Genomic DNA, 12,858 nt, shown 5'->3' on the forward strand with positions numbered 1-12,858 from the left:
ACTCTGAAACGTGCATTTTTGCTTTATTGGGGGGGTCTGGGGGGGTCCGAAAACCAGTCAGTATCTGGTGTGAGGGTTAGGGTTAGGGTTAGGGTAATGTTGTGAATCGAGTGGCCCATGGTGGTGGTGGGGTTATGGTATGGGCAGGCGTATGTTATGGACGACAAACACAGGCCACTCGATTCACAACATTACCCTAACCCTAACCCTAACCCTAACCCTCACACCAGATACTGACTGGTTTTTGGACCCCCCCCAGACCCCCCCATGAAGCAAAACTGCACGTTTCAGAGTGGCCTTTTATTGTGGCCAGCCTAAGGCACACCTGTGCAATAATCATGCTGTCTAATCAGCATCTTGATATGCCACACCTGTGAGGTGGGATGGATTATCTCGGCAAAGGAGAAGTGCTCACTATCACAGATTTTTTCAGATTTGTGAACAATATTTGAGAGAAATGGTTATTTTGTGTACCGGTATATAGAAAATGTTTTAGATCTTTGAGTTCATCTCATGAAAAATGGGAACAAAAACAAAAGTGTTGCATTTATATTTTTGTTCAGTGTATATCGTCCAAGAAACATGCAATATGATAAATTGTATCTTTTTCATTTAATGGTCTTTATTTTTACACTGATTATATGAATGCAAGTACTCCTTCTCAAAAAGCAATACATCATTGAGAATATTCACACATTTCAATAATCAAAATGTACTTAAATTAAATCTAGGGTTAGGGTTAGGGTTAGGGTTAGGGTTAGGGTTAGGGTTGTGGCTATAAACACATAATCAAAACAATATATGACAGATGAAAATCCCGTTGATAATTCTGCATCATGCTGGCGAAAATGTTGACAAATGTAAACACAACGGGCAATATGATGTCTGCAAAAAGGATCAAGGTCATGTCCATAGATGGTATGATAAGACTATTACGTACATCATTTGTACTACAGGTTGATAATGCTAGTATTGTCATAGACTTGCAATTCAACTATGACAAATACATTAAGGATGTGGTCACACATGCACAAAATTAACGATTGCCCCCTGTTCAATTACACTCTGTCTATGAGACGAAGAAACACTTGCGAGGAAAAAGGGCCTCTTCGCTTCACATTGAGTCCAACTTTATAGCATTGGAAGCAAAATAAAGCTTGTGTCGGCGGGTGTTTTACCACTGAATTCTCTCCAAAGTAGAATTGTCATAAAAGACAGAAGAGAAAACAAATAACGAACAAAAAAGCAAGAAACTTTTGTCTGTGTAATAGTTTGGGTTTGTGGAATTTACTCCAGAATAGTTGGTTCTGAGGGATGTTAATGCCAAACAAAACAATAAAGTTGTGGCCGGAAAAACAATGAGCTGACTGATGGGTAACCACAGAGTAGGGTGACTGAGTGATTACCATAGATGCTTTAACATTGAAAGTGTTTTTTTGTCACTACAGGACAGAGATGAATGCCTTGAAATATCTGATCTGTGTGGAGATCGACAGAAGTGTCTCAACACTCCAGGTAACATTAATTATCAGAATCAGAATCAGAATACCTCTATTAGTCCCAGGGGAAATTTGCATCGTTACAGCAGGAAAGAGCCACAGACAGCTTAATGTTACATTGTTAAAAAAAAAGTACTAAGTTATGACATAATACAAAAATATAATAAAAAAATAAAAGTAAAAAAAAATACAAAATACAAATCCTGTAACAGTTCTTAGGATTTAGCAGCCCGGTATATATTACACAGTTATTAATGGCATATGTATAATAATGTATATATTGAACATATAGCACATATTGCACATTTTATAGTTTGATGGTAATTACTATCTAACCCTAACCCTAACCTTAACCCTAACTTTTGTAAAGAGTCTACATTATATTACAACAAAAAGGTCTCTAAAACATCCCTACTTTGGCCTTCTTTTCCATTTGCTGAACTAAAATAATGATTATTCATCATAACTAAAGACACTGCTTTTAGAATAAAATGTTCAACCATCATGTCTTTGTTTCTCCATCGTCAGGTGGCTTCAGGTGCCAGGGCATGACGGAGCGTGATGGTAACTCAGGAATGTGCGGCCACGACTACTTCTACCACTCGGACATGGATGAGTGTCAGGCCTGCAATGAGTGTGATGGAGATCCCGTTGCTTCCCCTTGTACCTTCACTGCAGACGCCATCTGCTCTGGCCCTGTTCCTGCTGGTGACAACGCTCTCTCTCTATCCTGGGCTGGAGATGTAAGTCTGCCTGGCGCAAAAGGCAACTTCCTGGCTCATGCCTTCCCTAGCGTGCAGCTTCAAATAAAAGGAAGAGGCGACGGAGTGCTACTATCCGCTGAAGAAGGCCGTCTGGTGCTCAGGCAGCACGGTCTGGTCTGGCTTGATGAGAACCTCTCGGTAAGCCACGGTTGCCGTAGCTTCATCCAGTTGTGCCTACGTATGAACAACACAGACAGTTCTGAAGGTCGTGACCTCAGTGGTATTAGGGTAGAGCAGCGGGAAGAAAGGTCCCTCCAGAGTGTCAGCATCAGCGGGGTAGCAGAAGTCGCCCCAGGTAACAAGATATCCCTCTTCCTCCGGAGTGCCAGCAACCACTGTAACCAAAGCAACGATGGTCTGCAGCTGTACGAACCTTCAGCAGCTTCACTCAGTCTTCTCTGGCTCTCACATGACACTGGGGCTGTTGCCATGACAGCACAGGCAATGGTGTCCGCACACTACCATACCAACTATCGCCCGGTATTCCGCACCAGCTCCACGTCTGACCCTTACGTTGTGGGGCTGACTCATGATGGCCGAGGGATCCGTTTTGCAGAAAGTGGCACCGTGCGGTTCGTATTTCAGCAGGCGTTGTACTCCATGGGCCAGGCGTGTGTGAGTGAGGGCTTCCAACTGCTAGCGTACCTGAACCGTAACGGAACCAGCTCTGAGTTGGGGCGTTCCTTCAAACCAGGCGTCCACTATCGAGACACGTCCTTATCTCTGACAGGAGTGGCTAAAGTTGGCTCTGGGGACACCCTAGGTTTTGAGATCCTCTCTCCTGCTCAGTGCAATGTACGCTTCTTTGGAGACGAGACCGGCATCAGTATCCTCAGCTTGGTTTGGGTCCCTGCTGCTCTGTCTTCCTCTCTGACGGCATCAGTGTCCAACTCCGGCTTACCGTCAGGAGCAGTCCGGAACAAGCCGCTGTTCTTCCGCCAGACCAGTGCTCAGGTTTCTCAGATGGGGCTGTTAGGGAAAGGTCCAACAGATCAAAAGCGAGATTTTGTTTTCAAGGAGAGCGGCACAGTCAGTGTGGCTATGGATCTCAAACTCATACATTCCTGCAACCTGGTCAAGGTGACTCTTTTAAAGCGTATCGATCCGGATGGGTCAGGAGGAGGCCGAGAGGCGGAGGGAGTGCGTCCCGTCCCTCTGGCCCAGCAGGTGGCTGGTCAGATGCCTGAGGGAAGTCATTGGGCCAGTGTTAGCCTGCGGGCGTCCTTCCAGGTTCATAACGGTACAGCTGTGTTCTTCACACTTGACTGTGTACGCGGACGAGTCAACCAGATCAGCTACCAAACAGGAAGTGGAGTGTCGATCCTCTGGGTAGCAGCGTAACATCAGAGAGACAAAACTTCACCATGTTGCTCCAGTTCAGCAGAAGCTAAGCCATTGATATGATGGACATTTTTGATTAGTTTGATTTAATAGGCATACAGTAGTTAGATTGTTTGGGAAAGACACTTATTTACTTTCTTATGGGGAGTTACATGAGATTATCTATATCATTCTTATATCTGTCTGTTAAATATCAAGCTACTGCCAGCAGCTTGATAGCTTAAACACTAGCCCGGCTCAGTCCAAAGGTAAGAATACCTTTGAGAATACAGGTAAAAAATTTGCTTATTAGCACTTTTACAATCTTGAAACTCACTGGATATCGGTCTGACTATCGATCTGGCTATTTCTCCAGACCAGTGTAGTCAACAGATACAGTATCTTGCCAACTTACCCTTTCTGCACTACACCTTGTTTACAGTCAGATAAGCATCTTCAGATGCAAGACTGCAGTTGAGAGAGCCAACTTGTATGACTCAATTGTGTCACAAGAAGCCAGTTAATAAGCTGACTGTAAGAACGAAATTGTTGCCAGGTGTCTGCAGATGGTTTCTGGAATTGCATTTTGGCAAATACATTCTCCTTTTTTATTCTCCAATTGAACTGTTTACCTGCAATTCAGGACCATTTCAAATCTTCTCATCTAACTTTTGTTAAGAGATTAAATAGGCTATTTCCAAAACGTTGAACTGTTGCTTGAAGCTGCTTGATTTTGTAGTGAGTAGCCTAAAGCTCATTTTATTTTTATTTTGTGCAAAAAAAGTAGCATTAATCATCAACCTTATTTATATCAATGCAAGTTTAAGTGTAATTATTTCGTAATTGATGGCTCTAAACTATTTTCTCAGACTTCCGAAATTGTATTTGCTGTATTTCTCTCTTTATTTATGTAATAATGTTACTCTGTTGACTCTAATAGATCTTCAGCTCATTCCCACTGTGGCTACAGCATTGTGTGCTGTCACTAAAAGCAGTTAGCTGCTGGTTTCATTCAGGAGAGTGTTTTTTAAGAGCATGTGTTTCATGTTAGCCACCATTTTCTAATGTGAATTTCTACTGCATGCCCTGTTTAATGACCACTTTTCGGCCTATTATGGACTTAAAGACAATCATATGTTTCACTAAGGCCAGGTATAACTGTCCTGGAGAGATATTATACTATCTTCATTATTTACACCGTAAGATATAGTTAATGTTTACTCAAAGCAAACTGTAATAAAGTGTATATTTGATGTTTTATTTGAAATCCAATAAATTGTTTTGCCAGATTGTGTGTTGCTGTCTCTGTGTAAGAACCAGGGTCTGAGAAGTAAAGCCATTGTGGAAGTGACTTGAAATTAACTGGAAGGGGCCGCTTTGACTGTGGATTAGGACGTAGCTGAGAGTTATAGCTCGGCTTTAGTAGTAGCCAGGCCTATTTTGTAACCACAGCTAGTCAAAAACTGCCAACTGACAAACCTTATCACATTGTCACAATCGTCACGACTGTATGTTTTTTGGATGGTGTCTTGTCCTAATCATGGGCTTTTCCTCACGTGCCATAGTTAGCAACATGGTGACTGAATTGGATATGTTTGCTCCTAGCAGAAGCTGCCAGGTGTTTCCTATTAAACATCAAAGAACAGATCCTTTATCATGAATTTAAACAGTTGAAATTATATTAGCCGGGTAGTTAACCTCAAAATGGCTTTCCTTAACACGCCCAATGACAACCCCTCTTCTTCCTAGTGTGCTGCTCTGCTTTGGCACAAGATCAAAAAGCATATTACGATCCGGGGCATATGTTCTATGAAAACCAGTAGAACAGTTGATGTTGTTATTCCAGCCTTAGAAGTTATGACCCCCAGGTTACTGTTTGTTATAAATTACTCCATAAATCATGACTTTTAGGGGATTAGTCCATAAATATGCAGGTTTGTGTCATGAAGGTGTCAAAAGAGTGCCGACGCGACCATTTCCACATTGTCCCACTGTCTGATTTTCTCTAGTTCTAGGTAGCTTGACCAGACCTTTGCTACGAATAAAGCATGAGCAGCACAGTGAACTAAGCCTCAGTCTTGTCAGGAACTAGACAGAAGACAATAAGCAGAGGTAGGTCGACAAACAGAAGAGAAAGAAAGCATATCTTGAGACAAATTGAAAACACCCCCATGTTGATGGATGACTTGCTGGGTGAGGTACTGTGGTTTGACAATGATAAACGCTTCAGGAAAAAGGTCAGCGCCTACAGTATAGAGAGTTGAGCACTGTCTGGCAGGACAAGTTACCCTTAGCACTCTGGATAATAGAGTACAGATGGAGGAAGGTGTGTTGAGTCGGTGTGGATGTGTTTTTAAGCAGTGAACAGGTTTGCCTGTAAGAAAAAACAGGTTTATGTTTAAAACATACTTGTTCTTCTAGATATTTTATTACATGGCTTTTAGTTTAGGATTTTAAACAATTTCCCCGGCCTCCAAATGCCAAAGCAAATGTATTTAGTGTCATTAAACTATTTTAACTTTCCATAAGAAATCATTTAAAGATGAATGGTCAATATTTGCATCATGGTATTTTTGGGACTGTACAGAAATTGGTTTGGAAGGACAGTCAGGGAGGGTAGTTTGACTTATTCATTGATACTTTATTTCTAGTTTTTCTTCTAGAAATAATTGTAAAAAGAAAGAAAATCAAATGTAAAAAAATAAGCCTATTATGCTTTCATGATTTATTTTATAAAAGTATGTTTTCCTATTGGTGCTGTGTAATGCTTTTTATTCTAAGAACACTGGAGTTGTTTTCCAATAAGGGGGTTGTATTTTCATTCTTTTAAGATAAGGCACTTTTATTCTTATTCGGGGGAGGTTATTGCAGTTTTTTTCTTATTGGAGGAGGGTAAGGCATGTTTTCTGAAGGGCGGGCGTTCGAGATATTCCTTACCCTGTCGGATCCTGCTTTGGAAAACAGCTAAACTGAACATTCTACCCACCCAAATAATTGTCCTACAATCCCTTTGTTTCTATTAAGACATTAATCAGGAATATCTTGTAATATAATTAGTTTCCTTTAAAAAATCACAATATTTAGAGACAAACATTTCTCAAAAGGGAGTCTGACACGTCATACTTGAGTCATTAAACTGCATGGAACCCACCCCCCACCTTTGTCTGAAATGAACAGGCATGTGTGGTGCACACCGCCTTCAGAGCATGAGCGAGCAGCAGGGCTACATATGGCACACAGACAGTGAACATACAGGTAGCAAGAATGTGCAGGAGGCAAGTGTACTCCTAACCTTGCCCTTGATACAGAAACAACCATTACATCAAGGAATGTGAGGGGAGAGGAAGATACAGAGAGAGGAGTGGGAGAACGAGAAGAAGAAGAAAGCCGTGGGAATGAAAGTGAGAATTTGGCTGCTCCTGTGTCAGTGCATCTGGAAGCAGTTCTCACTTGTTTTGAACTTTTCTTCTCCTCTACCCGCTTTACAGTCGCCAAGAGACGTCCCACTGTTTCTGCGCATAAGTCAGAAATGTTTTGGGCTAGATATTATAAAAAGCTACTTTTATGTTGCTTTGGATCATAGGCCAGCACCACAAACATTATAAAACAGAAACACAATACATTTTGGTTGACATAAGAGCAAATGGTTGTTTAAAATGAGTAATACACGTCACAATACGTTACAAGCACAATACAATAACATAAGGGATTTCACTGTTATTTTAATAACTTGCATGTCATCTCTTCCTGAAATGCACCATGTACTAAATGGTGGTGCAATGCTGCCCCCTACAGGAAATAAAGAGGATAACACATTTTGGGTGAAGTTATTTTATTACCACTGGATAATAATGCCATTACAACAGGTTAATAACAACGTCTTTCATATAAGTTAGTCTTCAATTTGCTATATGGCAATACAACAATGTATCATATTTATTTATAATACTAAAGTAATATAGTATAGTTGGTTTTGAATAAAGTGTGTTGAGATACAATTCCATACATGTAGTCCATTATCAGCGTTTGTACTATGGGGTTAACATATTAAGATCATCTACTAATCTTTAAAGCACATTAAGTCAAGTTTTACACATGTATTATGTAGGAGTTTAACTGTAGTAAATGTTAATGCAGTAAATGAGAACAGGAAACTGTCTAATAAAGTGTGTAAATGTAAGAGGCAGGATGTTAGCTTTGACTTAAAAATAAGACTACAAACAGTTAAAAATCCCTAATAAAAAACTAGGGATGTAGCTACAAAAACCTGACACTGCATACTTGAAGAGTTGAGGATTATGAAATCAGGGTATATTTATGTATATTAAATCCTCTACTTTTTCAAATTCGGCACTTAAGTGTTGCAACAAAAAATAAATTGCATTGCTATCATCTTCTGAAAGGCATCTTTGAGGCTATTAAAGTTATTAGAAATTAGTAAGGCGACAAATATAAGAGAACATGTCGTTTATGTTGACAACAAATGTTTGAAATGCTGACCTACAACTTAAATGTGAAATGTTTATTTAAAGCTGTCGAGTGTGAATAAAGAACACTATTTATTTAGATAAAAACATTAACAAGTTCCACAATGCTGTCGTAATATTGTCAAAAAAGGATAACAAACATTTCAAAGCACCTCGACAGTAAGAGTGTAATGTTTTTGTCAAAACTGTGTATTTAAACGCTATGAATGTAAGTTCACCATGTGTAAAATACTGTGTAATTGTTTTTTGGTCCATGCTGCCATGAGAATGACTGAAGGGAATGAGTAAAACTGGTAAAGGGGTATACAGAGGAGGAGGAGGAGGAGGAGGAGGAAGAATGGGTGGGGAGAGATGTTGTCACATTGGTTAAATAAGGCATTGAAACCACACATTATGTAATAATTCCACAAAAGGTAACACATTTTATATTGATTATGTAATAATATCCATATTGTTCTAAACATTTTCACACATTTTGCAATAACTTAACACCTATTGTACTGGTTATTACAAAAAGGAGGAGTTGCAGTTTTCTTTAATGAAAATGTAATATGTGGATAATATAATAACAGACCAGTCTTCCTCCTTCCTGCGCATGTTTCAAGGAGGATTGGTTTGATTCATACTTGAATGGATAAAATGGACATTGTTGTTATGATTGTATACAATTGTTTATGAATGAAGACATCCATTTTGTTTTGGTTATTACATAATTATTTTTAATGGTAATTGGAACTTCCAGATGTTGCCTTAACCCCTGCAAATCTGTAGTAAATAATTTTTACATGTTTGTAATATATTTTAGAAAATTATTCTTTTCATATTGTGTCCAGATTGCAGCAAATAATTACAATAATTTCTGCAGAGTAAAGTGAAAATGTATTAGATTTTGTTTAGTTATTACATATGTTGTTCCAGGCCTGTAAGAAGAAGAGATGTTTTAGTGCAGGATTTCGATGAGGAGGCGTTTAAAGTCTCCACTGCACTCTGAATCCAGAGCGTCTTTCAGGGTAACATCGTATTTCTCCAGGTACATGTCCTTCACTGTCTCCAGGTCGAACTGTGGGGTTAACAACATAACACTGCCGTCACAACAAATCCTTTCTTATTGGTTATTTTGTCTTTAAAATTGAGCACATTTTTTGACTTGCCTCAGAGCGGCCTACAATGATGCGAATGAGCGTGTCCTCGTCAGTACCCGCTCCCTTCATGGCGGCATTAAGGCGTCGGGCAAAATACAGCTGCGGGTTCTTAGCACACCTGACTATAAAACAAACACACACAAGCAGCAGGTGTTATTAAAAATGCTGACATTTGATTGGATAAGTCATGGCTTGCGAACATCCCGTTAAAGTCCAACCTACCTAGAGTAATGTAGCATTCTTTGAGAGTTCCTGTTGCTTCAGAGTTAATGGTGTCCAAAATGTCGGTCCCTGAAAGCTGCAATTGAACGAGTAACGTGAGAACTTAGACGTACAACAGTGATGAAAGCCCAGATGAAATTATGTTTAAAAAGTAGCTTGTTATTGCAGGAATGTGAGCAGTTCTTACCGACTCATAGATCTTAAAGGTGGCCTGAAGCTGCATGTAGTTCCTGTGAGTCAGGATGAAGTTGAAGGTGGTCTCATCAGTGCCAAATCTGCCTTCTCCTGCCTGACAGGGATAAAAAGAGTACATTTAAAGACAGCATTGCTGTGTTTTAATGCCATGTCAAACAAACTTGATCTTATTTTTGTTAGTTTGGTCATTGTTCCTATTAGTAATACAGTACCTTTCGAAGGACAGACAGGAGAATGGGGTAAACACATTTTACTTATACAGATCACCATGGAACTTCCCCAGTTTTTACTTAAATTAAGACAATCACTTTTGTATTAAAACTTTTCTGAAATACTCTGTTCAATGCAAATGAGGCATTATCTAATGCAATTTTTGGGTACATTTTTAAGAAATCTACAGGCGAACTAGACAGGTTTGTAAAATAATCACCCAATGTTTAATTGGATATATTCCTCACACTAGTCGGAAAAAATACATTATTATCGACACAAAATAGCCAAAACCTTTTGCTTGTAGTGAAACAACATATGAAACCTCATTATGATATGGTAACCACATAGTATCCAACCATGCTAGCAGCTCTGTGATGTAGCCTACTAAAAGAAAGCAGCCATTTAAGCTAATGCTAATGTGTTTTTGCTCATCAGGTATTATTTGTATCCAAGTCCCCATCTTAGGATGTTAGCATGAGCAAATTAGCACCAAACACAAAGCCTAGAGCTCATCATTGGAATGTCATTAGTTTAAAAGGTTGTTTGGTTGAAAATAACAAAATAAAATCAACAAATCTAAACAATCTGATGATTTCAAATGATTTATCCTCTGGGGAACAAGAATGTGCGTCCCAAATTTGGTTAGAATCCATTAATAGTTGACGGGATATTTCCGTGTCAGGGATGAAAGATTGGGGCAACAGACCACAATTTCCATCCCTAAATTTCAGATGCTAACGTGGTTAAGAGAACTGCCCTCAGGGGTTGTTTGTGAAGGACTAGCAACCTCATTGTAGTATGTGAGATGTGAGGAAATGCGGACAATCTCGCAGATTCCTGTTTCTGCACACACTTGCTATTGTACAGTGTGAGAGTGATACTTCAAACATGAAGCTTCACGCTTAAGTAGTGAATGTTCACGAAGATCCAACAATCCATTACTGTAGGAAAAGCCACACTGCAGCAATACCACAAAAACCAGCTTGATTTATTAAATCTTGCCATCTAAGCCTTAGATCACGTTACATTGCAAACACTGGGGTTATTCAATGGGCAAACTATGAATAAGGCTACTAATTCAAAGGGGAATTATGAAGCATCTGGGAACGTACCTCAACCAAAGATGTGGCATCCTGTTCGGCTAAATCCTCATCCACCTCATAGCCCTCGTCTCTACTCGCCTTTAGAGAGGAAAAGAGGGGGACATGGAGAGGAAGAAGACAGGTTTAAGAGGAGGGATCAACGAGGCGAAGCATGTAAAGTGAAGTTAAGATTCAGAGAGTTATGGAAAAGTCAAAAAGACAGGTTGCAAATGTAATCTCAGGCATTTAAGGGATAACAATCATCTGCTGCACATCAATGGGAAATATTTGAAGGCCTCTTTGGATAGGAGGTCACGCTGTGGAACGTGAGTCACACTGTGTTTGTCTTTCCTTTCTGCGGGAAAGGAAAAGAGAGGGGAAGCAGACAGGGTGGGAGGGCGGAAAAAGCTGGCACGGAGGCAGCAGCATGCCGATGATGGGATGTTTGACAAATGTCTCAGTGGGCGAACCACAGCATGGAGAACAATTGTGCTTCCATTATCAGAGGAAGAGAAGTGGTATTGTTCTTCTCTTCATGGCTTCCATCCAAATTCAAGACTTCCACTTAATTGTTTTTCAAAACCTTGTCTCTGTTTTCTTTGTTTACTGCAACTTCCCTTTGGTACTATAAATGTTGCTGAGTTTTGTTGATGGTTAAACTGGACTTTACCTGCAGCAGTGACGTCAGCAGGTTCCTCACGTCTCCACTGGTGTCATCTTCAATGTCTGCATCCAGTTCACGCTCATGCACTGTAAGGTAGGAGGGAAAAACAGTCAACACTTATCAAACATAGTGTATAAATACACTGTGAAGTGAAGCTAAATTAAAACCGCACGCTGTCAGGACATTTTTAGATGACCAAAAGGTTACAATTAACTTTCCTGAACAAAAAAAAACACGGTGAAAGGGTTACAGTGTTAAGACTAAACAGACCCTAACCCTTATACTAACACCCTGGTAGTGACTTTTCAATCACAAGGAAGCCCCGCCCTAAAGCATTAGCTGCCATATTTTCAACTTAACTAGAAATGGGACTATCATTTACAAAATGAACATCATGCTGTATTGAAGAAGACTTTAAACTAGTGATGGAGACCATAGACTTATTGAGGTATCAAATCAAGCAGAAGTAGGGTCATTTTCTCATAGACTTATATTGAATTGACTTCTTTTTTTTTTAAACCCCTTTGTCAGCCCCTGGTGGCTATCAAACAGAATGTAAGTTTAAGACACTTATGCATTAGCTTCTGGATGAAAAATATATAGGTAAAAGAACTAAAAAATAAAAAAGTGTACGGTGAAAATGTGTCTTAACACGGGATACAAATAAGGTTATTGAGAGCTTAGTTATTTTGCAATGAGTCAACTGTGATTCTGACGAGGATAACATCACACTGTGTTTGTGGCCAGTGAAAAACATGAGGAAAACATATCTCATGACTCCGTGACTCACCCCCAAAACTGAAAACGCCCACAACATTAGGACAAATATAAAACTTAGTATGTATCTGTTCCGCATGCTAGTTGAATTATCACTCTTTCCAGTATGAGAGGAACCTCAGATTGGTCGCTGTATATAACTGATTCAGACTGAGAGAGAACTCACCAGCGGCGTAAGTCTCCTTGTAGCTCATAATATCCTGTAGAAGAGGCAAAGACAGAGGATCAACATTTTTACATTTGAAATGGATCATATGACTATGTGTTATATACAAATAGGTCACTTTGAGTTACAAACCCCAAGATAATTATTCCCCCATGACTGGAAAGTCATTTATACAACTTGGATTTAACTGTCTGTTATGGCATATTTTATAAACTAAGGAATCAACAAAAGGTTAGACAGGGCAATTATGTGGAGAGCTTTTGAATTACAAAATTGGATATCTGCTAGAAGCTCTTTCTCACTTTATGGATTTTGTCAAAATGGAGG

At 39.6% G+C, this 12,858-nt stretch overlaps 2 protein-coding genes across 2 annotated transcripts in view; one reads left to right on the forward strand and one right to left on the reverse strand.

Annotated features, from left to right (window-relative positions):
- LOC104963693 (uncharacterized) overlaps positions 1–4,872 on the forward strand; it is a 9,399-nt gene extending 4,527 nt beyond the window's left edge. Inside the window, exons 5-6 of the mRNA XM_010792316.1 lie at positions 1,449–1,515; positions 2,028–4,872. Of these exons, the coding sequence (XP_010790618.1) occupies positions 1,449–1,515; positions 2,028–3,604 (1,644 nt within the window). The 3' untranslated portion in view covers positions 3,605–4,872. The remainder of the gene's footprint in view (positions 1–1,448; positions 1,516–2,027) is intronic.
- Positions 4,873–7,618: 2,746 nt separating this feature from the next.
- Positions 7,619–12,858, reverse strand: part of anxa13l (annexin A13, like) — an 8,365-nt gene continuing 3,125 nt past the window's right edge. Inside the window, exons 5-11 of the mRNA XM_010792317.1 lie at positions 12,532–12,565; positions 11,595–11,674; positions 10,955–11,023; positions 9,622–9,723; positions 9,435–9,510; positions 9,222–9,334; positions 7,619–9,130 (exon numbers count right to left, since the gene is read on the reverse strand). Coding sequence (XP_010790619.1) covers positions 9,011–9,130; positions 9,222–9,334; positions 9,435–9,510; positions 9,622–9,723; positions 10,955–11,023; positions 11,595–11,674; positions 12,532–12,565 — 594 coding nt within the window. The 3' untranslated portion in view covers positions 7,619–9,010. The remainder of the gene's footprint in view (positions 9,131–9,221; positions 9,335–9,434; positions 9,511–9,621; positions 9,724–10,954; positions 11,024–11,594; positions 11,675–12,531; positions 12,566–12,858) is intronic.

This window comes from Notothenia coriiceps, unplaced genomic scaffold, assembly GCF_000735185.1.
Source record: "Notothenia coriiceps isolate Sejong01 unplaced genomic scaffold, NC01 NC01_scaffold00036399, whole genome shotgun sequence".
In the NCBI taxonomy this organism is placed as follows: Eukaryota; Metazoa; Chordata; class Actinopteri; order Perciformes; family Nototheniidae; genus Notothenia; species Notothenia coriiceps.